A 26,030-nucleotide genomic window follows, 5' to 3' on the forward strand; every position below is an offset into this window, starting at 1 on the left:
CTTACATTGGTGATCAGTGGGAAGAATGTTCCTTACATTGGTGATCAGTGAGAGGAATGTTCCTTACATTGGTGATCAGTGGGAAGAATGTTCCTTACATTGGTGATCAGTGAGAAGAATGTTCCTTACATTGGTGATCAGTGGGAAGAATGTCCCTTACATTGGTGATCAGTGGGAAGAATGTTCCTTACATTGGTGGTCAGTGAGAAGAATGTTCCTTACATTGGTGATCAGTGGGAAGAATGTTCCTTACATTGGTGATCAGTGGTAAGAATGTCCCTTACATTGGTGATCAGTGGGAAGAATGTTCCTTACATTGGTGATCAGTGAGAGGAATGTTCCTTACATTGGTGATCAGTGGGAAGAATGTTCCTTACATTGGTGATCAGTGGGAAGAATGTTCCTTACATTGGTGATCAGTGAGAGGAATGTCCCTTACATTGGTGATCAGTGGGAAGAATGTTCCTTACATTGGTGATCAGTGAGAAGAATGCTCCTTACATTGGTGATCAGTGGGAAGAATGTCCCTTACATTGGTGATCAGTGGGAAGAATGTTCCTTACATTGGTGATCAGTGAGAAGAATGTTCCTTACATTGGTGATCAGTGGGAAGAATGCTCCTTACATTGGTGATCAGTGGGAAGAATGTTCCTTACATTGGTGATCAGTGGTAAGAATGTCCCTTACATTGGTGATCAGTGGGAAGAATGTTCCTTACATTGGTGATCAGTGAGAGGAATGTTCCTTACATTGGTGATCAGTGGGAAGAATGTTCCCTTACATTGGTGATCAGTGGGAAGAATGTTCCTTACATTGGTGATCAGTGAGAGGAATGTTCCTTACATTGGTGATCAGTGGGGAGAATGTTCCTTACATTGGTGATCAGTGAGAAGAATGCTCTTTACATTGGTGATCAGTGAGAGGAATGCTCCTTACATTGGTGATCAGTGGGAAGAATGTCCCTTACATTGGTGATCAGTGGGAAGAATGTTCCTTACATTGGTGATCAGTGGGAAGAATGTTCCTTACATTGGTGATCAGTGGGAAGAATGTTCCTTACATTGGTGATCAGTGGGAAGAATGTTCCTTACATTGGTGATCAGTGGGAAGAATGTTCCTTACATTGGTGATCAGTGAGAGGAATGCTCCTTACATTGGTGATCAGTGGGAAGAATGTCCCTTACATTGGTGATCAGTGAGAAGAATGTTCCTTACATTGGTGATCAGTGAGAAGAATGTTCCTTACATTGGTGATCAGTGGGAAGAATGTCCCTTACATTGGTGATCAGTGAGAAGAATGTTCCTTACATTGGTGATCAGTGGGAAGAATGTGTCTTACATTGTTGGTCAGTGGGAGGAATGATCCTTGCATTGGTGGTCAGTCAGAGGAATCCTCCTCACATGAGTAGCCATCGGGCTCAATGATTTTTACAATGGTGGTCGATGGGAAGAGATCCCCTCCTACAGTTAGCTGAAAAGATCATTGGTTCAGATGTTACGTATATGAAAGGCAAACCATTCTTTTTGAAGCACACAAGACACTTGCAGTGATTGGCAGCTTTCAATCACAATTTATTTAATGACTGTATGTGATAAACGGACACACAAAGCTGTTGTTACATATATATATATTCTGTATATGCATGAAAATGATAATATTTTTTCCCACAATTGTAAAATATAAAAACATTTCTGAAATACATGCAGTGTAATTGCTAATTTGTAACAGCATACGAAAAAAATATGTTTGTTGTGAATACAAAGCTAAATCTTGACCAATATGGAAGGTCCTCGAATTCTACAAACCCTAAACCAGGAGTGTGCAGCACATAGGTGTGAATTCAGCCCTAATTCCATCTCCAATTATTCTTCTGAATCTGTTTCCAGCTTCCAGTGGGTGGGAAAATCTAAAATGTTAAAATCCTTTACTGTGTATTGTTCATAATTTTACACTATATTGCCAAAAGTATTGGGGCACCTGCCTTTTAGTCCATAGGGTTCAATATTGAGTTGGCCCACCCTTTGCAGCTATAACAGCTTCAACTCTTCTGGGAAGGCCGTCCACAAGGTTTAGGAGTGTGTCTATGGGAATGTTTGACCATTCTTTCAGATGTGTGAGGTCAGGCACTGATTGTGGACTAGAAGGCTCACAGTTTCTGCTCTAATTTATCACAGAGGTGTTCTATCGGGTTGAGGTCAGGACCCTTTGCAGGCCAGCCAAGTTCCTCCACCCCAAACTCATTCATCAATGTCTTTATGCACTGGTCCAAATCATTTGGTGGAGGGGGGATTATGGTGTGGGGGGTTGTTTTTCAGGAGTTGGGCATGGCCCCTTAGTTTAAGTGAAGGGAACTCTTAAGGCGTCAGCATAACAAGACATTTTGGACTCTTTCATGCTCCCAACTTTGTGGGAACAGTTTGGGGATGGCCCCTTCCTGTTCCAACATGACTGCACACCAGTGCACAAAGGTCCATAAAGACATGGATGAGTGAGTTTGGGATGGAGGAAATTGACTGGCCTGATCTCAACCTGATAGAACACCTTTGGGATGAAGTAGAGCGGAGACTGCGAGCCAGGCCTTCTCATCCAACATCAGTGCCTGACCTCACAAATGTGCTTCTGGAGGAATGGCCAAACAGTCCCATAGGCCAGTGTTTCTCAACTACAGCCCTTAAGGCGCCCCAACAGCTCATGTTTTCAGGATTCCCCTCAGATGAAACGGCTGTGATGATTACTAAGGCAGTGAAACTGATCAAATCACCTGTGCAAAATAATGGGGAGGCTGAAAACATGACCTGTTGGGGCGCCTTGAGGACTGGAGTTGAGAAACACTGCCATAGACACACTCCTAAACCTTGTTGATAGCCTTCCCATAAGATTTGAAGCTGTTATAGCTGCAAAGGGTGGTCAGCGCAATATTGAACCCTACAGACTAAGACTGGGATGACATTAAAGTTCATGTGTGCGTAAAGACAGGCGTCCCAATACTTTTGGTAATGTACATGGATACCACCATTATATAGGCAGACCCTGCCACCAACTTAGTTGTCCTGTATTGATAGACTTTTGGGGTGTCTATGGTTGGCAAGGCAGGCAAATAAAATATTGATATAGAAAGAGCCACTAGAAACTATAAGCTACCACATGTAATATCAACATTTAAAATATGGAACAGTAAGCATGTTAAATGCAAACGTGGTTTCCGATTTGTGGATTATTTTTGATTATCTGAACTGTTTTATTTGAAAAAGGATTACCGAGGGGTTTCATTTCATTAGAGCTAATATGGTGGAGCACCAGACCCAAGGATAAGCAAAAAAAAGAAGCCCTCTGTCATCCAAAATATCCCTGAGGCTCCCTGGAGAAAAAAGAGCAGTATGTAAAGGATGAGGGCACCACAAGTGGCCACCGAAATGCGTTGGCTTTATCCTTGTGTTATCAAGATAAACATATATTGAACTTACTATAAAAGCGTGGCACTTTCACCCTTTACAGTATTATATAAGGGCTCATTTACATGGGGAGCTTTACTGCAGGTCCATGTTTTCCCGACACGGGGATGGACAGATGTTGGGTGCATCCCTGTTCTGGTGTCCCATTCATTTCCTTCGGGACACGGGCTGCATGGGCACAACTGCTGTGTCCTAACATGACATGTGGGTTAGTGCCGGAATGGGTCCCTGAACTTACCCCACACCCTATGTGTTCGTGGACCCGCAACCGCACTCACGTTATATTAGAATACAGCAGCTGTGTCCATGCAACAGCGTGTCCCAATAGAAATTAATGGAACGCTGGCACAGGGTTACAAGCAGCACCTGTGCATCCCTATTCCGGAAAAACATGGAACTGCACTGGACCAGCAGTGTATGATGCCCTATGATGGGAACTGTGAATATGATGGGGGTGATAGGGTGAGTGTGTTTAGGGCATTTTATGATACGTTAGTGGACAAGTGACTGAGATGAGAAATGTTGTAGCTTTCTAGAAAACTTGATGTCATTTTCCAACTCAGTATTGCTTGAGGGCTATAATGACTGAATTCTGAATTTAATAAGTAACAAGCCATTGCTTAGAACAAAGGTAGCCAAACTATGGCCTGCAGGTGACATCTGGCCCTCTACAATATTTTATCCCAGCCCACAGCTAGGGTCAATGGTGTATTCCCAATGACCACTAATTGGAGATTAAGGTCAGCAAATAATGCATATGGTCTCTCCTTCTAATGTAAGGGAGGGCTCTGATGGGGCCCCAAATGTAAGGGGGGGGGGGGGACTCTGATGGGGACCCTGATGAAAGGAGAAGGGGACTCTAATGGGGATTTTTTTTCTGGCCCACTAATATTTGTGTGGCTCTCATATTGAAAAGTTTGGAAACCCTAGTCTAGAACCTTCAGGAATTTTTGGAACTTCCATCCATGGGTCTGTCTTGCAGCAAGCTGTTCCATCATCCCTTATTTGGGTTCTATGGTAACTTTACTGTACTATGGTTTGGCCTCTACTGCACTAGTGATATTGCCAAGCAGTTGGGCTGTATCGTTCATAGTGGACGGTGGTGGAGTTGTCATCATATGGGAGATAAAGTGGGAGGTGGCGTTTGTCACATTGACTAGGGGAGATAAGGTGCTTGGGATCTCTGGGTGACTGATCTCACGGACACTTACAACAACAATTACAATAAGCAACAGCACGGCCCCGAACATCAGCCAAATGAAAAATCTCTAAAAGACAAAAAAAAAACAAAAGTCATAAAGAATATTTTTGACTTATGGTAGAACAAAACCTGAAGGCTCTCATAACTAGTAACATCCCCAAAAATATAAATGTCAAACAAGCAAACAATGAGGTAGATTTACTAAAACTGGTGCACTCAGAATCTGGTGCAGCTGTGCATGGTAGCCAATTAGCTTCTGATTTAATCTCATTCAATTTATCTTTGGCAATAAAACTTGGAAGCTGATTGGTTTCTTTGCAGAGCTGCACCAGATTTTGCACTCTCCAGTTTTAGTAAATCAACCCTAATGCAATGTAACAGGGAATGGTCCACATGTTGGTGAGCACTTGGTCAACATTGCTAACCAACACTAATGGGTTACCTTTGGCTTTTCTGCCTATCTACATATACTGGTTTTGTATGTCAAGCCATTTTTTTTTTGTAAGTGGAACTTTAGTCAGAAAATGAAGTCCTGATAGACAACTTCAGGCTAGTTCCTGTTGTAGGTATAGCTATCTCAACTGTCTCACCCTGCTCTGCACGGCCTCAGTTGCTCCTATTCTCGGTATGTCGATAGTCAGCAAGTTATTAGATGCCAATCAGCTGACAGCCTAAAGATATACTGCTGCTGAGGGGGGGGGGGGGGGGCATTAGGAATGACACAGACTATGCAGATAAAGGACAGATTAGAGAGGGAGAAAAGAAAAGCAGGAGAGATGACAGGATAAACTCTGGTGCCAGGGAGACACAAGAGTTAAACTTACAAGGATAGTGACTTATCTTATCTCACTGATTCCTTCTCCTTTTGCTCCCTTTCTCCTTCTGCATGGGCAGCTAAAAACCTGATTACTGTCAGCTACTGCAGCCTTCCCTCTAGCTGAGCCAAGACATGCAATCAAGGCTGGAATGGCAGACATTTTATTTGCAGAAAGTGGCATAGTTTTTCAGACTAAGGAGAAGAGTAGAGTTCTCAATAAATAAGTGACTGCTCTGGGCTTCAACAAAATGGAGAGAAAACTAATTTCGGTAGCATAAATATATGTGGAATATATGTTCCTTGCTAAAAAACATCAATTTTTATCAAATTGTTATGGGTAAAGTTTCACTTAAAGTTGTTGATGGACCATGGTAGAACCCTTGTCAGCTTTTTACTGCTATCCTGGGCTTTGTCAGATAGATTTCCCCTTACTTCCTGCCGTAATGGCAACATTGTACTACACAGGAAGTTAGGGAAAATCTGCAACTGGTGCATACACAAAGCAACCAATTAGAGTGCATTTGCTAGTCTGACTTGAGGAAAGAAAATTCTAATATGATATACTTTTCCTTGGCTCCTTCTGATTGGATGCACTCTCCCTTAGCTCCTTTTGATTGGATGTACTCTCCCTTGGCTCCTTCTGATGGAGTACACTTTATCTTGTCTCCGTCTGATTGGGTGCACTGTCCCTGGGTTTCTTCTGATTGGGTGCACTGTCCCTTGGCTTCTTCTGATTGGGTGCACATATCCTTGACTCCTTATGAATTGGTCCACTCACCTTTGCCTCTATTTGGTTGCGTGCACTCACCCTTGCCTCCTTATGGTTTGGTGCACTCACCCATGCCTCCTTCTGATTGGGTGCACTATCATTTGCCTCCTTCTGTTTGGATACACTCACCCTTGCCTCCTTCTGGTTGGGTGCACTCACTCTTGCCTCATTTTGATTGGGTGCACTCTCCTTTGCCTCCCTCTGATTGTGCACACTCTCTTTTGCCTCCTACTGAAAGGATTGGCTTCTTCTCATGAGGTATAGTCTCCTATTGGGTCCTTTAGGTGGAGTGCACCACAAGCTTATGTAAAAAAATAATTGCCCCAGATTATTTAAATATACAACCTTCATGTTATGGATCTACTGCAGTGTTTCTCAACTCCAGTCCTCAAGGCGCCCCAACAGGTCATGTTTTCAGGATTTCCGTCAGATGAAACAGCTGTGGTAATTACTAAGGCAGTGAATCTGATCAAATAACCTGTGCAAAATAATGGGAAGCCTGAAAACATGACCTATTGGGGCGCCTTGAGGACTGGAGTTGAAAAACACTGATCTACTGGTATCCCATTTTCTCTTTTTTTATTGGACATTCATGACAGGGTCAAAAAACGAACCTTCCCTATGAAAAGGATGGAGTCCACCATTAATAAAATCCTGCAAAAAATGGAAGTGCCCTGACTTACCCTCTGGCTTTAGTACCTTCTAAGTCCCTGACCTGGGTCGGGTATGCAGATCAGAAAAGACAGAGTTAAGTCCAACATTTTTCTCTTATGATTTAATCTGGCTAAATGATCTAAACTATTGAAGTCAGAGGGTCCCCTTGACAGTCAGGCAGCTAGCATCCTCAGAATCAGTAGGCAGTAATGGCCAGTAAGTAAAAATGAGAAGTCATGCGGTTTTCGTTTTAGTTGAAGTAAGCTACATTCAAGTCAAACTCTTGAGCTGGCGCCTTCGATCTGTCTACACTGAAATGGTATCTGAATGATTCACAGGTGTTCATTTGTCTTGCCCGTTATTTCAGCTAATGTATGGCCCAGAATTGACCCCCCTAGCTGTTGTTTCATTGACAACATCCTATCTTTATGTATCTGATGTCATCCATTCTTACGTTTAACATGTACTCACCTTAAATAACTCTATGAAGGCTGTTAAAGAAAAGAAATAAAAAAAACATAAGATTAGTAATATTCAATAATTGTTATCAAATGTTTCATCCCCGATTCTGATTACACTTAGAAAAATTTCTCCCAAGCAATTTTACCTGGAACCAAACCGTCATTGTGGTGGAACATTTCACCGCACCTTGCATACAATTAATAATTGAAAATACTTTATTGTATTATGTAAGGGCCACATCAAACTACATGCTCAATGATCTTTATTTCAGATCTCTTCACCTTTAACAGCTAGATTTCAGAGGAGTTTTATGTGCTTGATCCACACTGATGCCCCATCCTTGGTGTTAGGTCTGCATGGGTGTTAATCCTTTGAGTCACATCTTTGGGATATAGCAGTGGCGGCCAGTCCATAAGGGGCGCAGGGGCGCCAGCCCCCTATCTACATGCAGGGCGCCGGACACATGGATTTTAATAGGGTGTTTTTTTGGAAGCACATGATTAGAGCCTGAGGCTCTTATTAGCTAAAAAAAGGGTGGGCTCGGGGCGCAGAGCACTGCACCATGAACCCATCCAGTTGTGTGACAATAGCAAATTAATATTCACTATTGTCTTCCTGATTCTCCTCCCGGCCAATCAGGAAGGGTGTCTTAAGACCTGATTGGCCTAGAGGAGAAGCAACCATATTGGCCATAGAGGAGGAAGCTGCTGAGGAGGAGGAGATGCAGGGGAAGCCACCGTGAAGCCGCAGAGGAGGAGGAGGAGATGCAGGAAGGACCCGATGCTGCCCGCGAGCTGGATGGACCACCGGCCGCCACTGGGATAGTGGTGTTAAAACAGCAATAGATGTGAGAGACACATGACAAAAAATTGCACTTTCAGCCTTTGTAAATTGAAGGATTGCCCCCGAAATGCAGGGTTATTTTCCTAAAGATCAGAGCTGAAGGAGAGGCTTAAAGAAGATGCTAAATATCTCCAATATGACAACAAGGATGAGATGTCCCATCCTTGGTGTGCATGGGTGTTAATCCTTGTCACATCTTTGGGGTAGAGATGTTAAAATTGCCGTGAATGTGAAAGACAGTTGACAACAATTTGCTCCTTCAACCATGCAAATGAAAGGACTACCACTGAAATGTTGGGGGTACTTTCCTGACCCTCAAAGATGAAGAAGTGGCTTGGAGAACAAAACATCTTCAATATTACACGAGTCCAACTGAATTTGAAATAAGTACTACCAGCTTGGAGAAGATGCTAAATATCTTCAAAATGACAACAAGTATAGGATGTCTCATCCTTGGTGAGTGCATGAGTTTTAATGACAACAATTCACATCTTCAACCATGTAAATCAAAGGATCTCCACCTAAATGCTGGGATATGTTCCTGACAATCAGAGCTGTAGAAGTGACTTTTCTAAAAGATATGAAACGTCTTCAACATTACACAAGTCCAACTGGATTGGAAAAACTACTACCAGCTTTGGTTTTAGTCTTCATTTTTTTTTTACACTATTTTTTCATCTTTATTCTTGTGTTTGTCATGTTGCACTATTAGATTCCCAAAAGACCTTCTACTTTTATTCTCATATATATTTTTAAATACAGACTATGTGACACCCAATTTCATACATACATTATAAACATTAACATTTATAGCATTCATTGCACAAATGCCAGAAGCATTCGTGCAAGCTGAGATGGTAAAAGTCCAGGATAGGCTTTATATACAGTATGTCAGGGCTCAAAACTTCAAGTCCTAAGCTGCTAGCCAGGCCACAAGGGTTACTCGCCACCAGTTGCCCCACCCAACCCCACCCCACTACACGCCCCGCCCCTAAAAACGCCCCGCTCTGCCCCTAAACACGCCCTCATAAATTTTCTCATTAAATGACAGTTAAATGTTTTATGCAGAATTAAGTTATAAAAATAAATATTAACAACAACTTTATCTGTGCCCACCAATGCAAGCTGCCTGTGCCCACCAATGCAGCCTTCCTGTGCCCACCAATGCCGCCTGCCTGTACCCACCAATGAAAGCTGCCTGTGCCCACCAATGCAGCCTGCCTGTGCCCACCAATGCAAGCTGCCTGTGCCCACCAATGCAAGCTGCCTGTGCCCACCAATGCAAACTGCTTGTGCCCACCAATGTAGCCTGTCTGTGCCCACCATGCAGCCTGTGTCCACCATGCAGCCTGTACCCACCATCCACCATGCAACCTGTGCCCACCATGCACCATGCAGCCTGTGCCCACCATGCACCATGCAGCCTGTGTCCACCATGCACCATGCAGCCTGTGTCCACCAAACACCATGCAGCCTGTGTCCACCATGCAACATGCAGCCTGTGTCCACCATGCAACATGCAGCCTGTGTCCACCATGCACCATGCAGCCTATGTCCACCATGAACCATGTAGCCTGTGTCCACCATGAACCATGCAGCCTATGTCCACCATGCACTATACAACCTGTATCCACCATGCAGCCTGTGTCTGCTAAGCACCATGCAGCCTGTGTACACCATCCACCATGCAGCCTGTGTCCACCATCCACCATGCAGCATGTGTCCACCATCCACCATGCAGCCTGTGCCCACAATCCACCATGCAGCCTGTGCCCACAATCCACCATGCAGCCTGTGCCCAACATCCACCATGCAGCCTGTGCCCAACATCCACCATGCAGCCTGTGTCTGCTAAGCACCATGCAGCCTGTGCCCACAATCCACCATGCAGCCTGTGTCTGCTAAGCACCATGCAGCCTGTGTCCACAATCCACCATGCAGCCTGTGCCCAACATCCACCATGCAGCCTGTGTCCACAATCCACCATGCAGCCTGTGCCCAACATCCACCATGCAACCTGTGTCCACCATCCACCCTGTGCCCACCATGCAGCCTACCTATGCAGGGGAGGAGAGGAACAGGAGAGTGGCCTGGATGTTCAGAGCGCAGCGCAGGGAACACAGTGATAACAGCTTTAATTTCAATTGCTGTGTTCCCGCCGCTCAACGTCATATACAGCCCCGCCCCCTGGCCGGGGAATTTTGATTGATTTTTAAACACGCCCCGTCCCGCCGAGATCGCGTGCAGATAGGAACGCATAAGCGAGCACAGCGTACGCATATGAAAACGATGTTCAGTCCACACATGTGAGGTATCGCCGTGATCAGTAGAATGAGAGCAATAATTCTAGCCCTAGACCTCCTCTGTAACTCAAAACATACAACCTGTAGAATTTTTTACACATCGCCTATGGAGATTTTTAAGGGTAAAAGTTTGTCGCCATTCCACGAGCAGGCGTAATTTTGAAACGTAACATGTTGGGTATCAATTTACTTGGCGTAACATTATCTTTCACAATATAAAAAAAATGGGATAACTTTACTGTTGTCTTATTTTTTAAATTAAAAAAGTGTATTTTTTCCAAAAAAAGAGCGCTTGTAAACCGCTGGGCAAATACGGTGTGATAGAAAGTATTGCAACAACCGCCATTTTATTCTCTAGGGTGTTAGAAAAAAATATATTTAATGTTTGGGGGTTCTAAGTAATTTTCTAGCAAAAAAAAAACTGGCTTTAACTTGTAAACACCAAATCTCAGAGGCTCAGTCCTTAAGTGGTTAAACGCCATTTATTTAAAAGAAAATAGGTCATTATGCTCAAAAAATTAAAAGGACACGTCTAACATAAATTTTCAGATAGAGAACTGCCAGAACTGCTATGCATGCTTCTTAGATGCTGGGAAGATGTATAGCCCCCCCTTCAAAACGCGTCAGTATTTGCAGATACATGTGGCATCTTCCCAGCATATAAGAAGCATGTGCAGCGGTTCTCCATTTGGATATCTATGTTGAGCATGTCCTTTTTTTTTTATTGCTTTTCGAGTATAATGACCTATTTTCCTTTTAATAAACGGCATTTAACCACCTCAATACCAGGCACTTAACCCCCTTCCTGCCCAGGCCATTTTTCAGCCTTTAGCGCTCTCACACTTTAAATGACAATTGCGCGGTCATGCTACACTGTAACCATCTGAAATTTTTATCATTTTATTCACACAAATAGAGCTTTCTTTTGGTGGTATTTAATCACTCCTGGGTTTTTATATTGTCCTAAAAATAAAAAAAGACCACAAATTTTGAAAAAAAAAAAAGTATTTCTTAGTTTCTCTCAGTAAATTTTGTAAATAAGTAATTTTTCTCCTTCACTGATGGGCGCTGATGAGGCAGCACTGATGGGCACTGATGAGGCAGCACTGATGGGCACTAATTAGGTGGCACTGATGGGCAGCAGTGATGAGCATTGATAGGCACCAATGATGGGCATTGATAGGCAGCACTGATAGACAGCACTGACTGGCATCTTTGCGGAGCTGTAGGAGCGGTGTATACACTGCTCCTACAGCGCCCCTGCCCATTGAAATCAATGGGCAGCGCCGCGGCTGAGGTGGTGCTTTGTGGGCGCTTTTAACCCTTTCTCGTCCGTTAGCGGGGGTTAAAAGCACCCCCTTAGTGGCCGAAAAGCTCTGCAAAAATGACGGTAAAGAGCTTCTAAAAATACCGCCAATGCCAGGGCGCCTGGGTGCTGCCAGTGTGAAAGTGGCCTAATAGAAGCATTGTGCAGGTTGACGGAAATGTCACTATATTTTTTGTAATAGGTTGATGTGTGTATCATCAGCTCCATCTAGTGCCCAAAAATGCGGTATTGTTCCTTGAAATCCCTCACTGAGAAAACTATACCACACTTTGGCCACTAGATGGAGCTGACAATCTCTTAAATAAAAAATACAGCAACATTGCATTTAACTTGCCTGCATGCTTCTGACCTTTAGGCTGGGTTCACAGTTCTGAGAATTGGATGAGGGTTTCCCTGCATCCAATTCGCATGACACCTCCGGGGCGACACCTCCGGGGCGTCCGCGGTCCGCATTGTTAAAGGGTCCATCATAAATTCGGACCTGATTCGCCCCTAAAACGGTGAATAGGAACACACTGGACCCCTGCTGCGAGCCGTGGCCACGGCTAGTGTGAACCCGGCCTTATGAAACAAATGGTTTATAAATAAGACTCCTTGTGTGATTAATATCATTCTATAACAGAGACTAGAATTAAGTATATATTAAATGTATATGTTTTTAGCACTAATGAGTGATTTTTCTTCATTTTCTGTCCCGATAGGGAATGGGGGAAAGGACACAGACCCCAAATGGAATCCTAATCCTAGATTTAGGCTGGAGATGAGCTTTCCTTGAGATGTCCTCTTCAGATCCTTTATAGAGAGTCCTATATAAATATTAGTCTACACATTCAACAAATTTGCTTCTTACCTCTTTTTTTTATCGTATTCTTCAAATCCTCAATTTTTGGTCCTTCAAAAGGAGCTTTATCATCTTTGAACTCATTGAAGAGGAAGACATCGCTCGCGTATTGACCAAGCTTGGGCTGTTCCCTGAGGATAAAAGCCTTCCTCTCGTTACTGCTGTCCTCCACATCACCCACCACTACGATCACATTGTTCCGTCCTGTTTGTATCACATAAAAGGGGAGATAACAGAACATTATCACTATACAATAATTAAACTGATCACAAAACAGTGGTTATAGAAAATAACCCCCCCACACTTTAAAATATTTACATTTTTCAGCCTGAGATGAAGACAGACACCATTTTTATTTTATCTAGCTGTATTTACTAGTGCATCTTATAACATACAAGCAAAAGAAATCATCAACATGTCATAAAAAAATCAAAAACAGAATCACTGAGTGGGAAAAAGGAAACCCCCCTCCCCTTGTGTCAGCATTTTGCTTTAATTCCAGGCTTTAGAGTGTTGGGATTTGTCTCTATTAACTTTTGCACATCTAGACTTTGCAATATTTGCCCGCTCTTCTTTGCAGAACGACTCAAGTTTAGTTACATTTGATGCTGACGGTTTGTGGACTGCAGTCTTCAAGTCATTCCACAGATTTTCAATGGGGTTTAAGTCTGGGCTCTGATTAGGCCATGTAAGGACATTCACCTTTTTCTCCTTCAACCACTGTATACTCATTGGTGGACATTCCCCACCTTCTCCTCCAACCACTGTGTGCTCATTGGTAGACATTCCACACCTTCTCCTCCAACCACTGTGTGCTCATTGTGGACATTGCCCATTTTCTCCTCCAACCACTGTGTGCTCAATGGTGGATATTGCCTACCTTCTCCTCCAACCACTGTGTGCTCATTGGTGGACATTGCCCATCTTCTCCTCCAACCACTGTGTGCTCATTGGTGGACAATCCCCACCTTCTCCTCCAACCACTGTGTGCTCATTGGTGGACATTCCCCACCTTCTCCTCCAACCACTGTGTGCTCATTGGTGGACACTCCCCACCTTCTCCTCCAACCACTGTGTGCTCATTGGTGGACATTGCCCATCTTCTCCTCCAACCACTGTGTGCTCATTGTGGACATTACCCACCTTCTCCTCCAACCACTGTGTGCTCATTGGTGGACATTCCCCACCTTCTCCTCCAACCACTGTGTGCTCATTAGTGGACATTCCCCATCTTCTCCTCCAACCACTGTGTGCTCATTGGTGGACATTCCCCACCTTCTTCTCCAACCACTGTGTACTCATTGGTGGAAATTGCCCACCTTCTCCTCCAACCACTGTGTGCTAATTGGTGGACATTCCCCACCTTCTTCTCCAACCACTGTATACTCATTGGTGGACATTCCCCACCTTCTCCTCCAACCACTGTGTGCTCATTGGTGGACATTGCCCATCTTCTCCTCCAACCACTGTGTGCTCATTGGTGGACAATCCCCACCTTCTCCTCCAACCACTGTGTGCTCATTGGTGGACAATCCCCACCTTCTCCTCCAACCACTGTGTGCTCATTGGTGGACATTCCCCACCTTCTCCTCCAACCACTGTGTGCTCATTGGTGGACACTCCCCACCTTCTCCTCCAATCACTGTGTGCTCATTGGTGGCCATGTAAGGACATTCACCTTTTTCTCCTTCAACCACTGTATACTCATTGGTGGACATTCCCCACCTTCTCCTCCAACCACTGTGTGCTCATTGGTAGACATTCCACACCTTCTCCTCCAACCACTGTGTGCTCATTGTGGACATTGCCCATTTTCTCCTCCAACCACTGTGTGCTCAATGGTGGATATTGCCTACCTTCTCCTCCAACCACTGTGTGCTCATTGGTGGACATTGCCCATCTTCTCCTCCAACCACTGTGTGCTCATTGGTGGACAATCCCCACCTTCTCCTCCAACCACTGTGTGCTCATTGGTGGACATTCCCCACCTTCTCCTCCAACCACTGTGTGCTCATTGGTGGACACTCCCCACCTTCTCCTCCAACCACTGTGTGCTCATTGGTGGACATTGCCCATCTTCTCCTCCAACCACTGTGTGCTCATTGTGGACATTACCCACCTTCTCCTCCAACCACTGTGTGCTCATTGGTGGACATTCCCCACCTTCTCCTCCAACCACTGTGTGCTCATTAGTGGACATTCCCCATCTTCTCCTCCAACCACTGTGTGCTCATTGGTGGACATTCCCCACCTTCTTCTCCAACCACTGTGTACTCATTGGTGGAAATTGCCCACCTTCTCCTCCAACCACTGTGTGCTAATTGGTGGACATTCCCCACCTTCTTCTCCAACCACTGTATACTCATTGGTGGACATTCCCCACCTTCTCCTCCAACCACTGTGTGCTCATTGGTGGACATTGCCCATCTTCTCCTCCAACCACTGTGTGCTCATTGGTGGACAATCCCCACCTTCTCCTCCAACCACTGTGTGCTCATTGGTGGACAATCCCCACCTTCTCCTCCAACCACTGTGTGCTCATTGGTGGACATTCCCCACCTTCTCCTCCAACCACTGTGTGCTCATTGGTGGACACTCCCCACCTTCTCCTCCAATCACTGTGTGCTCATTGGTGGACATTGCCCATCTTCTCCTCCAACCACTGTGTGCTCATTGTGGACATTACCCACCTTATCCTCCAACCACTGTGTGCTCATTAGTGGACATTCCCCATCTTCTACTCCAACCACTGTGTGCTCATTGGTGGACATTCCCCACCTTCTTCTCCAATCACTGTGTACTCATTGGTGGACATTCCCCACCTTATCCTCCAACCACTGTGTGCTAATTGGTGGACATTGCCCATCTTCTCCTCCAACCAATGTGTGCTCATTGGTGGACAATCCCCACCTTCTCCTCCCACCACTGTGTGCTCATTGGTGGACACTCCCCACCTTCTCCTCCAACCAATGTGTGCTCATTGGTGGACATTGCCCACCTTCTCCTCCAACCACTGTGTGCTCATTGGTGGTCATTACCCACCTTCTCCTCCAACCACTGTGTGCTCATTGGTGGACATTGCCCATCTTCTCCTCCAACCACTGTGTGCTCATTGGTGGAGATTGCCCATCTTCTGCTCCAACCACTGTGTGCTCATTGGTGGACAATCCCCACCTTCATCTCCAACCACTGTGTGCTCATTGGTGGACAATCCCCACCTTCTCCTCCAACCACTGTGTGCTCATTGGTGGACATTGCCCATCTTTTCCTCCAACCACTGTGTGCTCATTGTGGACATTCCCCACCTTCTCCTCCAACCCCTGTGTTAGGTATTGATTTACTTGCCATAACACTATTTTAGATATTTTATCAAAAAATGCTTATTATATTGTGTTTGTGTGCATTAAAATTCATTAACCACTTCAGCCCCGGAAGATTTTAACCCCTTCCTCACCAGAGCACTTTTTGCGATTCGCCACTACGTCGCTTTAACTGACTGCGACGTTGCACCCAAAATAAATTGACGTCCCCAAAAAATAAATAAAAAACTATTTTTTGCCCATCTTCTCCTCCAACCACTGTGTGCTCATTGTGGACATTCCCCACCTTCTCCTCCAACCACTGTGTGCTCATTGGTGGACATTCCCCACCTTCTCCTCCAACCACTGTGTGCTCATTGGTGGACATTCCCCATCTTCTCCTCCAACCACTGTGTGCTCATTGATGGACATTCCCCACCTTCTCCTCCAACCACTGTGTACTCATTGGTGGACATTGTCCACCTTCTCCTCCAACCACTGTGTGCTAATTGGTGGACATTGCCCATCTTCTCCGCCAACCACTGTGTGCTCATTGGTGGACAATCCCCACCTTCTCCTCCAACCACTGTGTGCTCATTGGTGGACACTCCCCACCTTCTCCTCCAACCACTGTGTGCTCATTGGTGGACATTCCCCACCTTCTCCTCCAACCACTGTGTGCTCATTGTGGACATTACCCACCTTCTCCTCCAACCACTGTCTGCTCATTGGTGGACATTCCCCACCTTCTCCTCCAACCACTGTGTGCTTATTGGTGGACATTCCCCACCTTCTCCTCCAACCACTGTGTACTCATTGGTGGACATTGCCCACCTTCTCCTCCAACCACTGTGTGCTAATTGGTGGACATTGCCCATCTTCTCCTCCAACCACTGTGTGCTCATTGGTGGGCAATCCCCACCTTCTCCTCCAACCACTGTGTGCTCATTGGTGGACAATCCCCACCTTCTCCTCCAACCACTGTGTGCTCATTGGTGGACACTCCCCACATTCTCCTCCAACCACTGTGTGCTCATTGGTGGACATTCCCCACCTTCTCCTCCAACCACTGTGTGCTCATTGTGGACATTACCCACCTTCTCCTCCAACCACTGTGTGCTCATTGGTGGACATTCCCCACCTTCTCCTCCAACCACTGTGTGCTCATTGGTGGACATTCCTCATCTTCTCCTCCAACCACTGTGTGCTCATTGGTGGACATTCCCCACCTTCTCCTCCAACCACTGTGTACTCATTGGTGGACATTCCCCACCTTCTCCTCCAACCACTGTGTACTCATTGGTGGACATTGCCCATCTTCTCCTCCAACCACTGTGTGCTCATTGGTGGGTATTTCCCACTTTCTCCTCCAACCACTGTGTGCTCATTGGTGGAGATTGCCCATCTTCTCCTCCAACCACTGTGTGCTCATTGGTGGACAATCCCCACCTTCTCCTCCAACCACTGTGTGCTCATTGGTGGACATTCCCTACCTTCTCCTCCAATCACGGTGTGCTCATTGTGGACATTCCCCACCTTCTTCTCCAATCACTGTGTACTCATTGGTGGACATTGCCCACCTTCTCCTCCAACCACTGTGTGCTAATTGGTGGACATTGCCCATCTTCTCCTCCAACCACTGTGTGCTCATTGTGGACATTCCCCACCTTCTCCTCCAACCACTGTGTGCTCATTGGTGGACATTCCCCACCTTCTCCTCCAACCACTGTGTGCTCATTGGTGGACATTCCCCACCTTCTCCTCCAACCACTGTGTGCTCATTGGTGGACATTCCCCATCTTCTCCTCCAACCACTGTGTGCTCATTGATGGACATTCCCCACCTTCTCCTCGAACCACTGTGTACTCATTGGTGGACATTGCCCACCTTCTCCTCCAACCACTGTGTGCTAATTGGTGGACATTGCCCATCTTCTCCGCCAACCACTGTGTGCTCATTGGTGGACAATCCCCACCTTCTCCTCCAACCACTGTGTGCTCATTGGTGGACACTCCCCACCTTCTCCTCCAACCACTGTGTGCTCATTGGTGGACATTCCCCACCTTCTCCTCCAACCACTGTGTGCTCATTGTGGACATTACCCACCTTCTCCTCCAACCACTGTCTGCTCATTGGTGGACATTCCCCACCTTCTCCTCCAACCACTGTGTGCTTATTGGTGGACATTCCCCACCTTCTCCTCCAACCACTGTGTACTCATTGGTGGACATTGCCCACCTTCTCCTCCAACCACTGTGTGCTAATTGGTGGACATTGCCCATCTTCTCCTCCAACCACTGTGTGCTCATTGGTGGGCAATCCCCACCTTCTCCTCCAACCACTGTGTGCTCATTGGTGGACATTCCCCACCTTCTCCTCCAACCACTGTGTGCTCATTGGTGGACACTCCCCACCTTCACCTCCAACCACTGTGTGCTCATTGGTGGACATTGCCCATCTTCTCCTCCAACCACTGTGTGCTCATTGGTGGACACTCCCCACATTCTCCTCCAACCACTGTGTGCTCATTGGTGGACATTCCCCACCTTCTCCTCCAACCACTGTGTGCTCATTGTGGACATTACTCACCTTCTCCTCCAACCACAGTGTGCTCATTGGTGGACATTCCCCACCTTCTCCTCCAACCACTGTGTGCTCATTGGTGGACATTCCTCATCTTCTCCTCCAACCACTGTGTGCTCATTGGTGGACATTCCCCACCTTCTCCTCCAACCACTGTGTACTCATTGGTGGACATTCCCCACCTTCTCCTCCAACCACTGTGTACTCATTGGTGGACATTGCCCATCTTCTCCTCCAACCACTGTGTGCTCATTGGTGGGTATTGCCCACCTTCTCCTCCAACCACTGTGTGCTCATTGGTGGAGATTGCCCATCTTCTCCTCCAACCACTGTGTGCTCATTGGTGGACAATCCCCACCTTCTCCTCCAACCACTGTGTGCTCATTGGTGGACATTCCCCACCTTCTCCTCCAACCACTGTGTGCTAATTGGTGGACATTGCCCACCTTCTCCTCCAACCACTGTGTGCTAATTGGTGGACATTGCCCATCTTCTCCTCCAACCACTGTGTGCTCATTGGTGGACAATCCCCACCTTCTCCTTCAACCACTGTGTGCTCATTTGTGGACACTCCCCACCTTCTCCTCCAACCACTGTGTGATCATTGGTGGACACTCCCCACCTTCTCCTCCAACCACTGTGTGCTCATTGGTGGACATTCCCCACCTTCTCCTCCAACCACTGTGTGCTCATTGGTGGACATTGCCAATCTTCTCCTCCAACCACTGTGTGCTCATTGGTGGGTATTGCCCACCTTCTCCTCCAACCACTGTGTGCTCATTGGTGGACATTGCCCATCTTCTTCTCCAACCACTGTGTGCTCATTGTGGACATTCCCCACCTTCTCCTCCAACCACTGTGTGCTCATTGGTGGATAGGGATGAGCCGAACACCCCCCGGTTCGGTTCGCACCAGAACCCGCGAACGGACCGAAAGTTCGCACGAACGTTAGAACCCCATTGACGTCTATGGGACTCGAACGCTCGAAATCAAAAGTGCTCATTTTAAAGGCTAATTTGCATGGTATTGTCCTAAAAAGGGTTTGGGGACCCGGGTCCTACCCCAGGGGACATGTATCAATGCAAAAAAAACTTTTAAAAACGTCCGTTTTTTCGGGAGCAGTGATTTTAATGATGCTTAAAGTAAAAAAAAAAAAGTGAAATATTCCTTTAAATATCGTACCTGAGGGGTGTCTATAGTATGCCTGTAAAGTGACGCGTGTTTCCCATGTTTAGAACAGTCCCTGCACCAAATGTCATTTTTAAAGGAAAAAATCTCATTTAAAACTGCTTGCGGGTTTAATGTCATGTCGGGTCATGGCAATATGGATGAAAATCAGTGAGACAAACGGCATGGGTACCCCCCAGTCCATTACCAGGCCCTTTGGGTCTTGTATGGATATTAAGGGGAACCCCGCACCTAAATTAAAATAAGGAAAGGTGTGGGGCCACCAGGCCCTATATACTCTGAACAGCAGTATACAGGCGGTGCAAACAAGACAGGGACTGTAGGTTTGTTGTTAAGTAGAATCTGTTTGTAATTTTGAACATTTTTAACGTGTTTAGCTCCAGCCAAAAAATCTTTTCTAAGCTTTTTGGAAAACATAGGGAAGGGTTATCACCCCTGTGACATTTGTTTTGCTGTCTTTCCTCCTCTTCAGAAGATTTCACCTCACTTTTTTGTCCCAATGAAAAATGTTTTTTGAAAATTTGGGTTTTTTTGTGGAACAAGGATTGGAAAGCATCAGTGGAAAGGAGAAATTGTTTTCCCATATTAACTCTTACAGGAGAGAATTTCCCTTCCTAGGGGTAGATTTCATCTCACTTCCTGTTGTCTCCTTCCGTTTGCAAGTAGGAGTCGTTTGTAAGTTAGATGTTTGAAAGTAGGGTCCTGCCCTATATACTCAGCAGAAATTTGGGCCTTAGGTGTTGCTGTGGCCACAACACTGTAAGCCCTCACAGGGCCCTGCTGTGAAATATTAGATCAAGAATTGTAATTACATGCCCCTGTTGAACAGGAGCTGAAAAATTAGGCCTTAGGCACTGGTGCTGGTGCCACAACACTGCAACCCCTCACAGACACTCTAGTTGGAACGCAGGAACGAGCCCTGCTGCAAATTATTGCTTCAAAAATTGTAATTACACGCCCCTGTTAGACAGGGGCAGAAAAATTGGGCCTTAGGCACTGGTGCTGGTGCCACAACACTGCAACCCCTCACAGACACTCTAGTTGGAACGCAGGAACGAGCCCTGCTGCAAAGTATTGCATCAAAAATTGTAATTACACGCCCCTGTTAGACAGGGGCAGAAAAATTGGGCCCTAGGCACTGGTGCTGGTGCCACAACACTGCAACCCCTCACAGACACTCTAGTTGGAATGCAGGAACGAGCCCTGCTGCAAAGTATTACATCAAAAATTGTAATTACACGCCCCTGTTAAACAGGGGCTGAAAAATTGTGCCTTAGGCACTGGTGGTGGCGCCCAGAACCAAAAATGTTCTTACAAGCTATCAGCGTGATGATTGAGGAGGAAGAGGATAATTACTCAGGGATAGTCACTCAGCATCAGCATAGGCAGTCTTTGAAGGGATCTGAGATTTCAAAAAAAATTATTCGGTTACATCAGCATCAGGTGCTTGGTAGCTGGTGGTGATCCAAGACTCATTCATTTTTATGAAGGTCAGCCGATCGACCGAGTCGGTGGACAGACGCACCCTGTGATCGGTTACCACGCCTCCAGCAGCACTGAATGTGCGTTCCGAAAGAACGCTGGATGCAGGACAGGCCAGTAGCTCAATTGCATACTGTGCAAGCTCTGGCCAGTGATCCATCCTCAAGACCCAGTAACCCAGAGGATTTTCGGTGGGAAAGGTGTCCAAGTCTGATCTTGCCCCTAGGTATTCCTGCACCATGTAAAACAGACGCTGGTGATGGTTGCTGGAACCGATCATACCTTGGGGCTGCGGACCAAAAAATTGTCTGAACGCATCGGTCAGACGGCCACCTTCTCCACCGCTCCTTCTTTGACTGACCGAAGCCTCAGCAACACGTTGTCCAGAAACAGGAGTTTGTAACCTCCCAGTCTCTGGGAACGCGTTGCACAGACCTTTCTGCAAGGCCTCCCGAAGATGTTTCATCCTCTGCTCCCTCTGCGATGGCAAGATAAGGTCCGTAACCTTACCCTTGTAACGTGGATCAAGGAGGGTTGCCAGCCAGTATTGGTCCTTCTCCTTGATACCACGAATACGAGGATCCTTACGCAGGCTTTGTAGGATCAGGGAGGCCATGCAGCGTAGGTTTGCTGAGGCATTCGGTCCGGAGTCCTCTGGGTCACTAAGAACGACATGGTCCGCAGCCACCTCCTCCCAGCCACGTACAAGTCCATGTGTTTCTTGGGACTGATCCCTTAAAGACTGCTGCTGATGCTGAGTGCCAGGCTCCACCTCCATACTGACACAATCTTCCTCCTCCTCCTCTTCCTCCTCGTCCTCTTCCTGTGTGATCGGCGGGCACGCAGGAACACTGTCTGGATAAAGGGGGCCTTGAGAGCTAAGGAAGTCCTCCTCTTCCTGCCTCTGTTCTGCCTCAAGTGCCCTGTCCATTATTCCACGCAGCGTGTGCTCCAACAGGTGGACAAGGGGGACAGTGTCACTGATGCATGCACTGTCACTGCTCACCATCCTCGTGGCCTCCTCGAATGGTGACAGGACAGTGCATGCATCCCTGATCATGGCCCACTGGCGTGGGGAAAAAAAACCAAGCTCCCCTGACCCTGTCCTGGTGCCATAGTCGCACAGGTACTCATTGATGGCCCTCTGCTGCGTGTGCAGCCGCTGCAGCATGGCCAACGTTGAGTTCCACCTGGTGGGCATGTCACAGATTAGGCGGTTCTTGGGCAGGTTAAACTCCTTTTGGAGGTCCGTCAGCCGAGCACTGGCATTATATGACCGGCGGAAATGCACACAGACTTTCCTGGCCTGCCTCAGGACATCCTGTAAGCCCGGGTACCTGCCCAAGAACCGCTGCACCACCAAGTTAAGGACGTGAGCCAAACAGGGCACATGGGTCATTTGTCCCTGTCGGAGGGCAGAGAGGAGGTTGGTGCCATTGTCGCAAACCACCATTCCTGCCTTAAGTTGGCGTGGCGTCAACCACCTCTGAACCTGCCCCTGCAGAGCTGACAGAACCTCTGCCCCAGTGTGGCTCCTGTCCCCCAAGCACACCAGCTCAAGCACCGCATGGCATCTTTTGGCCTGCGTACTTGCGTAGCCCCTTGAACGCCTACGGAGCACCGCTGGTTCCGAGGAAGAGGCCATGGAGGAAGAAGAAGAGGAGGGGGTGGAGGAGAGAGGTGTGTCACAATCAGCATTTTGGAGGCGTGGTGGCGGAACAACCTCCAACACTACTGCACCTTGTCCTGCATCCTTCCCAGCTGCCAGCAGAGTCACCCAATGCGCCGTGAAACTTAGGTAACGTCCCTGTCCATGCCTGCTGGACCATGAGTCAGCGGTAATATGCACCTTACCGCTGACCGCCCTGTCCAGCGAGGCATGGACATTGCCTTCCACATGCCGGTAGAGAGCCGGAATCGCCTTCCGTGAGAAAAAGTGGCGTTTGGGTACCTGCCACTGAGGAACCGCACATTCCACAAACTCACGGAAGGGGGCAGAGTCTACCAACTGAAAAGGCAGCAGTTGAAGTGCTAGCAATTTTGCCAAGCTAGCATTCAACCGCTGGGCATGTGGATGGCTGGGAGCAAACTTCTTTCGGCGGTGCAGCAGCTGGGGCAGGGAAATTTGCCTGGTACAATCTGACGTCGGTGTACCAAAAGCAGATTGCCCACAAGTACTTGGCTGTGACACACCTAATTCTACACCTTCATTCCTCTCACTGCAGGTCTCAGAGAGGACTGAAGGTCTAGTGGGGTTGGAAATCTCAGCTGATGAGGAGCAAGGAGAGATCCTCTTTGTTCTTTGGTGTGGGTCTTTTAGATACGCTTGCCAACGAACTGCATGGCAGGTCAACATATGTCTGGTCAAGCATGTGGTACCCAAGCGGGAGATATTTTGGCCACGCGAGATACGCTTGAGACATATGTTGCAAATAGCAGCGGTGCGATCTGATGCACTCGTCTCAAAAAAGGCCCACACCAAAGAACTTTTTGAATAACGCGCAGAGACTGCAGCGCCCTGCACATGTGGAGCTTTGGGGTGTGATGCAGTCAATGTGCTGCCCTTAGGCTGGCCCCTGGAGGGCATCCTGCCTCGTTGGTGATGTGCTGCCGCCTCCTCCTCCTCCTCCTCCTCCTCCTCCTCCTCCTCTCTCCTATCAGGCACCCACGTTGAGTCAGTGACCTCATCATCCCCTCCCTCCTCATCACTGGAGCAAACCTGGCAGTATGCTGCAGCAGGGGGAGCATGACTGCCAGATTGCTGTCCTTCTTGGGCACCCCCTCTGTCCGCGCTCATGTTACTGCCTTCATCGAGCTCAGTATCGTCATCAGAGCCTTCCAAACGCTGGGCATCCTCCTGGAGCATGTACCCAACACTGTGGTCAAACAGTTCGAGGGAATCCTCATGAGGACATGGTGGAGCTAGGGAAGGAGTCACTGATGACATTGAGCTGAGGGAAGAGGCCGCTGCTTTGCCAGACAAAGCACCCTGGGCATGGGTGAGAGAGGATGAGGAGGATGAGGACGGCTTGGTCATCCACTCGACCAAGTCTTCCGCATGTTGCGGCTCAACATGGCCAGCTGCCGAAAAAAAGGCCAAGCGTGTCCCATGGCCACGTGCTGATGAGGATGCACCGTCTCCACGACCAGCACTAGACACAGAGCCTGCTTGCCCTCTCTTATTGGCTTGTGACTGTCTGCCTCTCCTTCTTGGCCTTCCAGACATACTAATGGCCTGTAGCTGCACTAAGCTGGGATAGAACACCTGTAATTTTCTTCAAGTAGCTTTATATACTGTAACCAGACAAGCCTGCCTGTCAGTAGGAAGATAACAGGAACGGATCTAGCTGAACACTGTGAGCAGGACGCACTGTACTAAATGTAAATAGTCTAGCTGCCTGACCGTGGTACTAATAGGATCAAATAGAACACCTGTAATTTTCTTCAGGTAGCTTTATATACTGTAACCAGACAAGCCTGCCTGTCAGTAGGAAGATAACAGGAACGGATCTAGCTGTACACTGTGAGCAGGACGCACTGTACTAAATGTAAATAGTCTAGCTGCCTGACCGTGGTACTAATAGGATCAAATAGAACACCTGTAATTTTCTTCAGGTAGCTTTATATACTGTAACCAGACAAGCCTGCCTGTCAGTAGGAAGATAACAGGAACGGATCTAGCTGAACACTGTGAGCAGGACGCACTGTACTAAATGTAAATAGTCTAGCTGCCTGACCGTGGTACTAATAGGATCAAATAGAACACCTGTAATTTTCTTCAGGTAGCTTTATATACTGTAACCAGACAAGCCTGCCGGTCAGTAGGAATTTAACAGGAACGGATCTAGCTGAACACTGTGAGCAGGACGCACTGCACTAAATGTAAATAGCAGGAACGGATCTAGCTGAACGCTGTGAGCAGGACGCACTGCACTAAATGTAAATAGCAGGAACGGATCTAGCTGAACACTGTGAGCAGGACGCACTGCACTAAATGTAAATAGCAGGAACGGATCTAGCTGAACACTGTGAGCAGGACGCACTGCACTAAATGTAAATAGCAGGAACGGATCTAGCTGAACACTGTGAGCAGGACGCACTGCACTAAATGTAAATTGCAGGAACGGATCTAGCTGAACACTGTGAGCAGGACGCACTGCACTAAATGTAAATAGTCTAGAAGATAACAGGAACGGATCTAGCTGAACACTGTGAGCAGGACGCACTGCACTAAATGTAAATAGCAGGAACGGATCTAGCTGAACACTGTGAGCAGGACGCACTGCACTAAATGTAAATAGCAGGAACGGATCTAGCTGAACACTGTGAGCAGGACGCACTGCACTAAATGTAAATAGCAGGAACGGATCTAGCTGAACACTGTGAGCAGGACGCACTGCACTAAATGTAAATTGCAGGAACGGATCTAGCTGAACACTGTGAGCAGGACGCACTGCACTAAATGTAAATAGTCTAGAAGATAACAGGAACGGATCTAGCTGAACACTGTGAGCAGGACGCACTGCACTAAATGTAAATAGCAGGAACGGATCTAGCTGAACACTGTGAGCAGGACGCACTGCATTAAATGTAAATAGTCTAGATAGAAGATAACAGGAACGGATCTAGCTAAACTGAATACAGTGTATATATATATATGCAACACCTGGGATGCATATATATACACAATACACTGTAAGTGCAGCTAACTGACTGACTGTTCTGCCTAATCTATCTAACTCAAATCAAATGACACTGTCTCTCTCTCTCTCTATCTCTCAGCACACCGGAACACACACTACACAGGG

The 26,030-nt window shown here is 46.9% G+C and overlaps 1 protein-coding gene across 2 annotated transcripts in view; it reads right to left on the reverse strand.

Annotated features, from left to right (window-relative positions):
• The window catches only part of LOC141148203 (uncharacterized), a 111,442-nt gene that overhangs the window by 55,361 nt on the left and 30,051 nt on the right, over positions 1-26,030 (reverse strand). Inside the window, exons 3-5 of one of the 2 annotated variants that reach the window (XM_073635421.1) lie at positions 12,680-12,874; positions 7,366-7,385; positions 4,591-4,721 (exon numbers count right to left, since the gene is read on the reverse strand). In XM_073635421.1, the coding sequence (XP_073491522.1) occupies positions 4,591-4,721; positions 7,366-7,385; positions 12,680-12,874 (346 nt within the window). Of the gene's footprint in view, positions 1-1,551; positions 4,722-7,365; positions 7,386-12,679; positions 12,875-26,030 lie in introns of those variants that run through there. The other variant, XM_073635422.1, reaches the window with a different exon arrangement.

Source organism: Aquarana catesbeiana, linkage group LG06 (genome assembly GCF_042186555.1).
Source record: "Aquarana catesbeiana isolate 2022-GZ linkage group LG06, ASM4218655v1, whole genome shotgun sequence".
NCBI classification, from domain to species: Eukaryota; Metazoa; Chordata; class Amphibia; order Anura; family Ranidae; genus Aquarana; species Aquarana catesbeiana.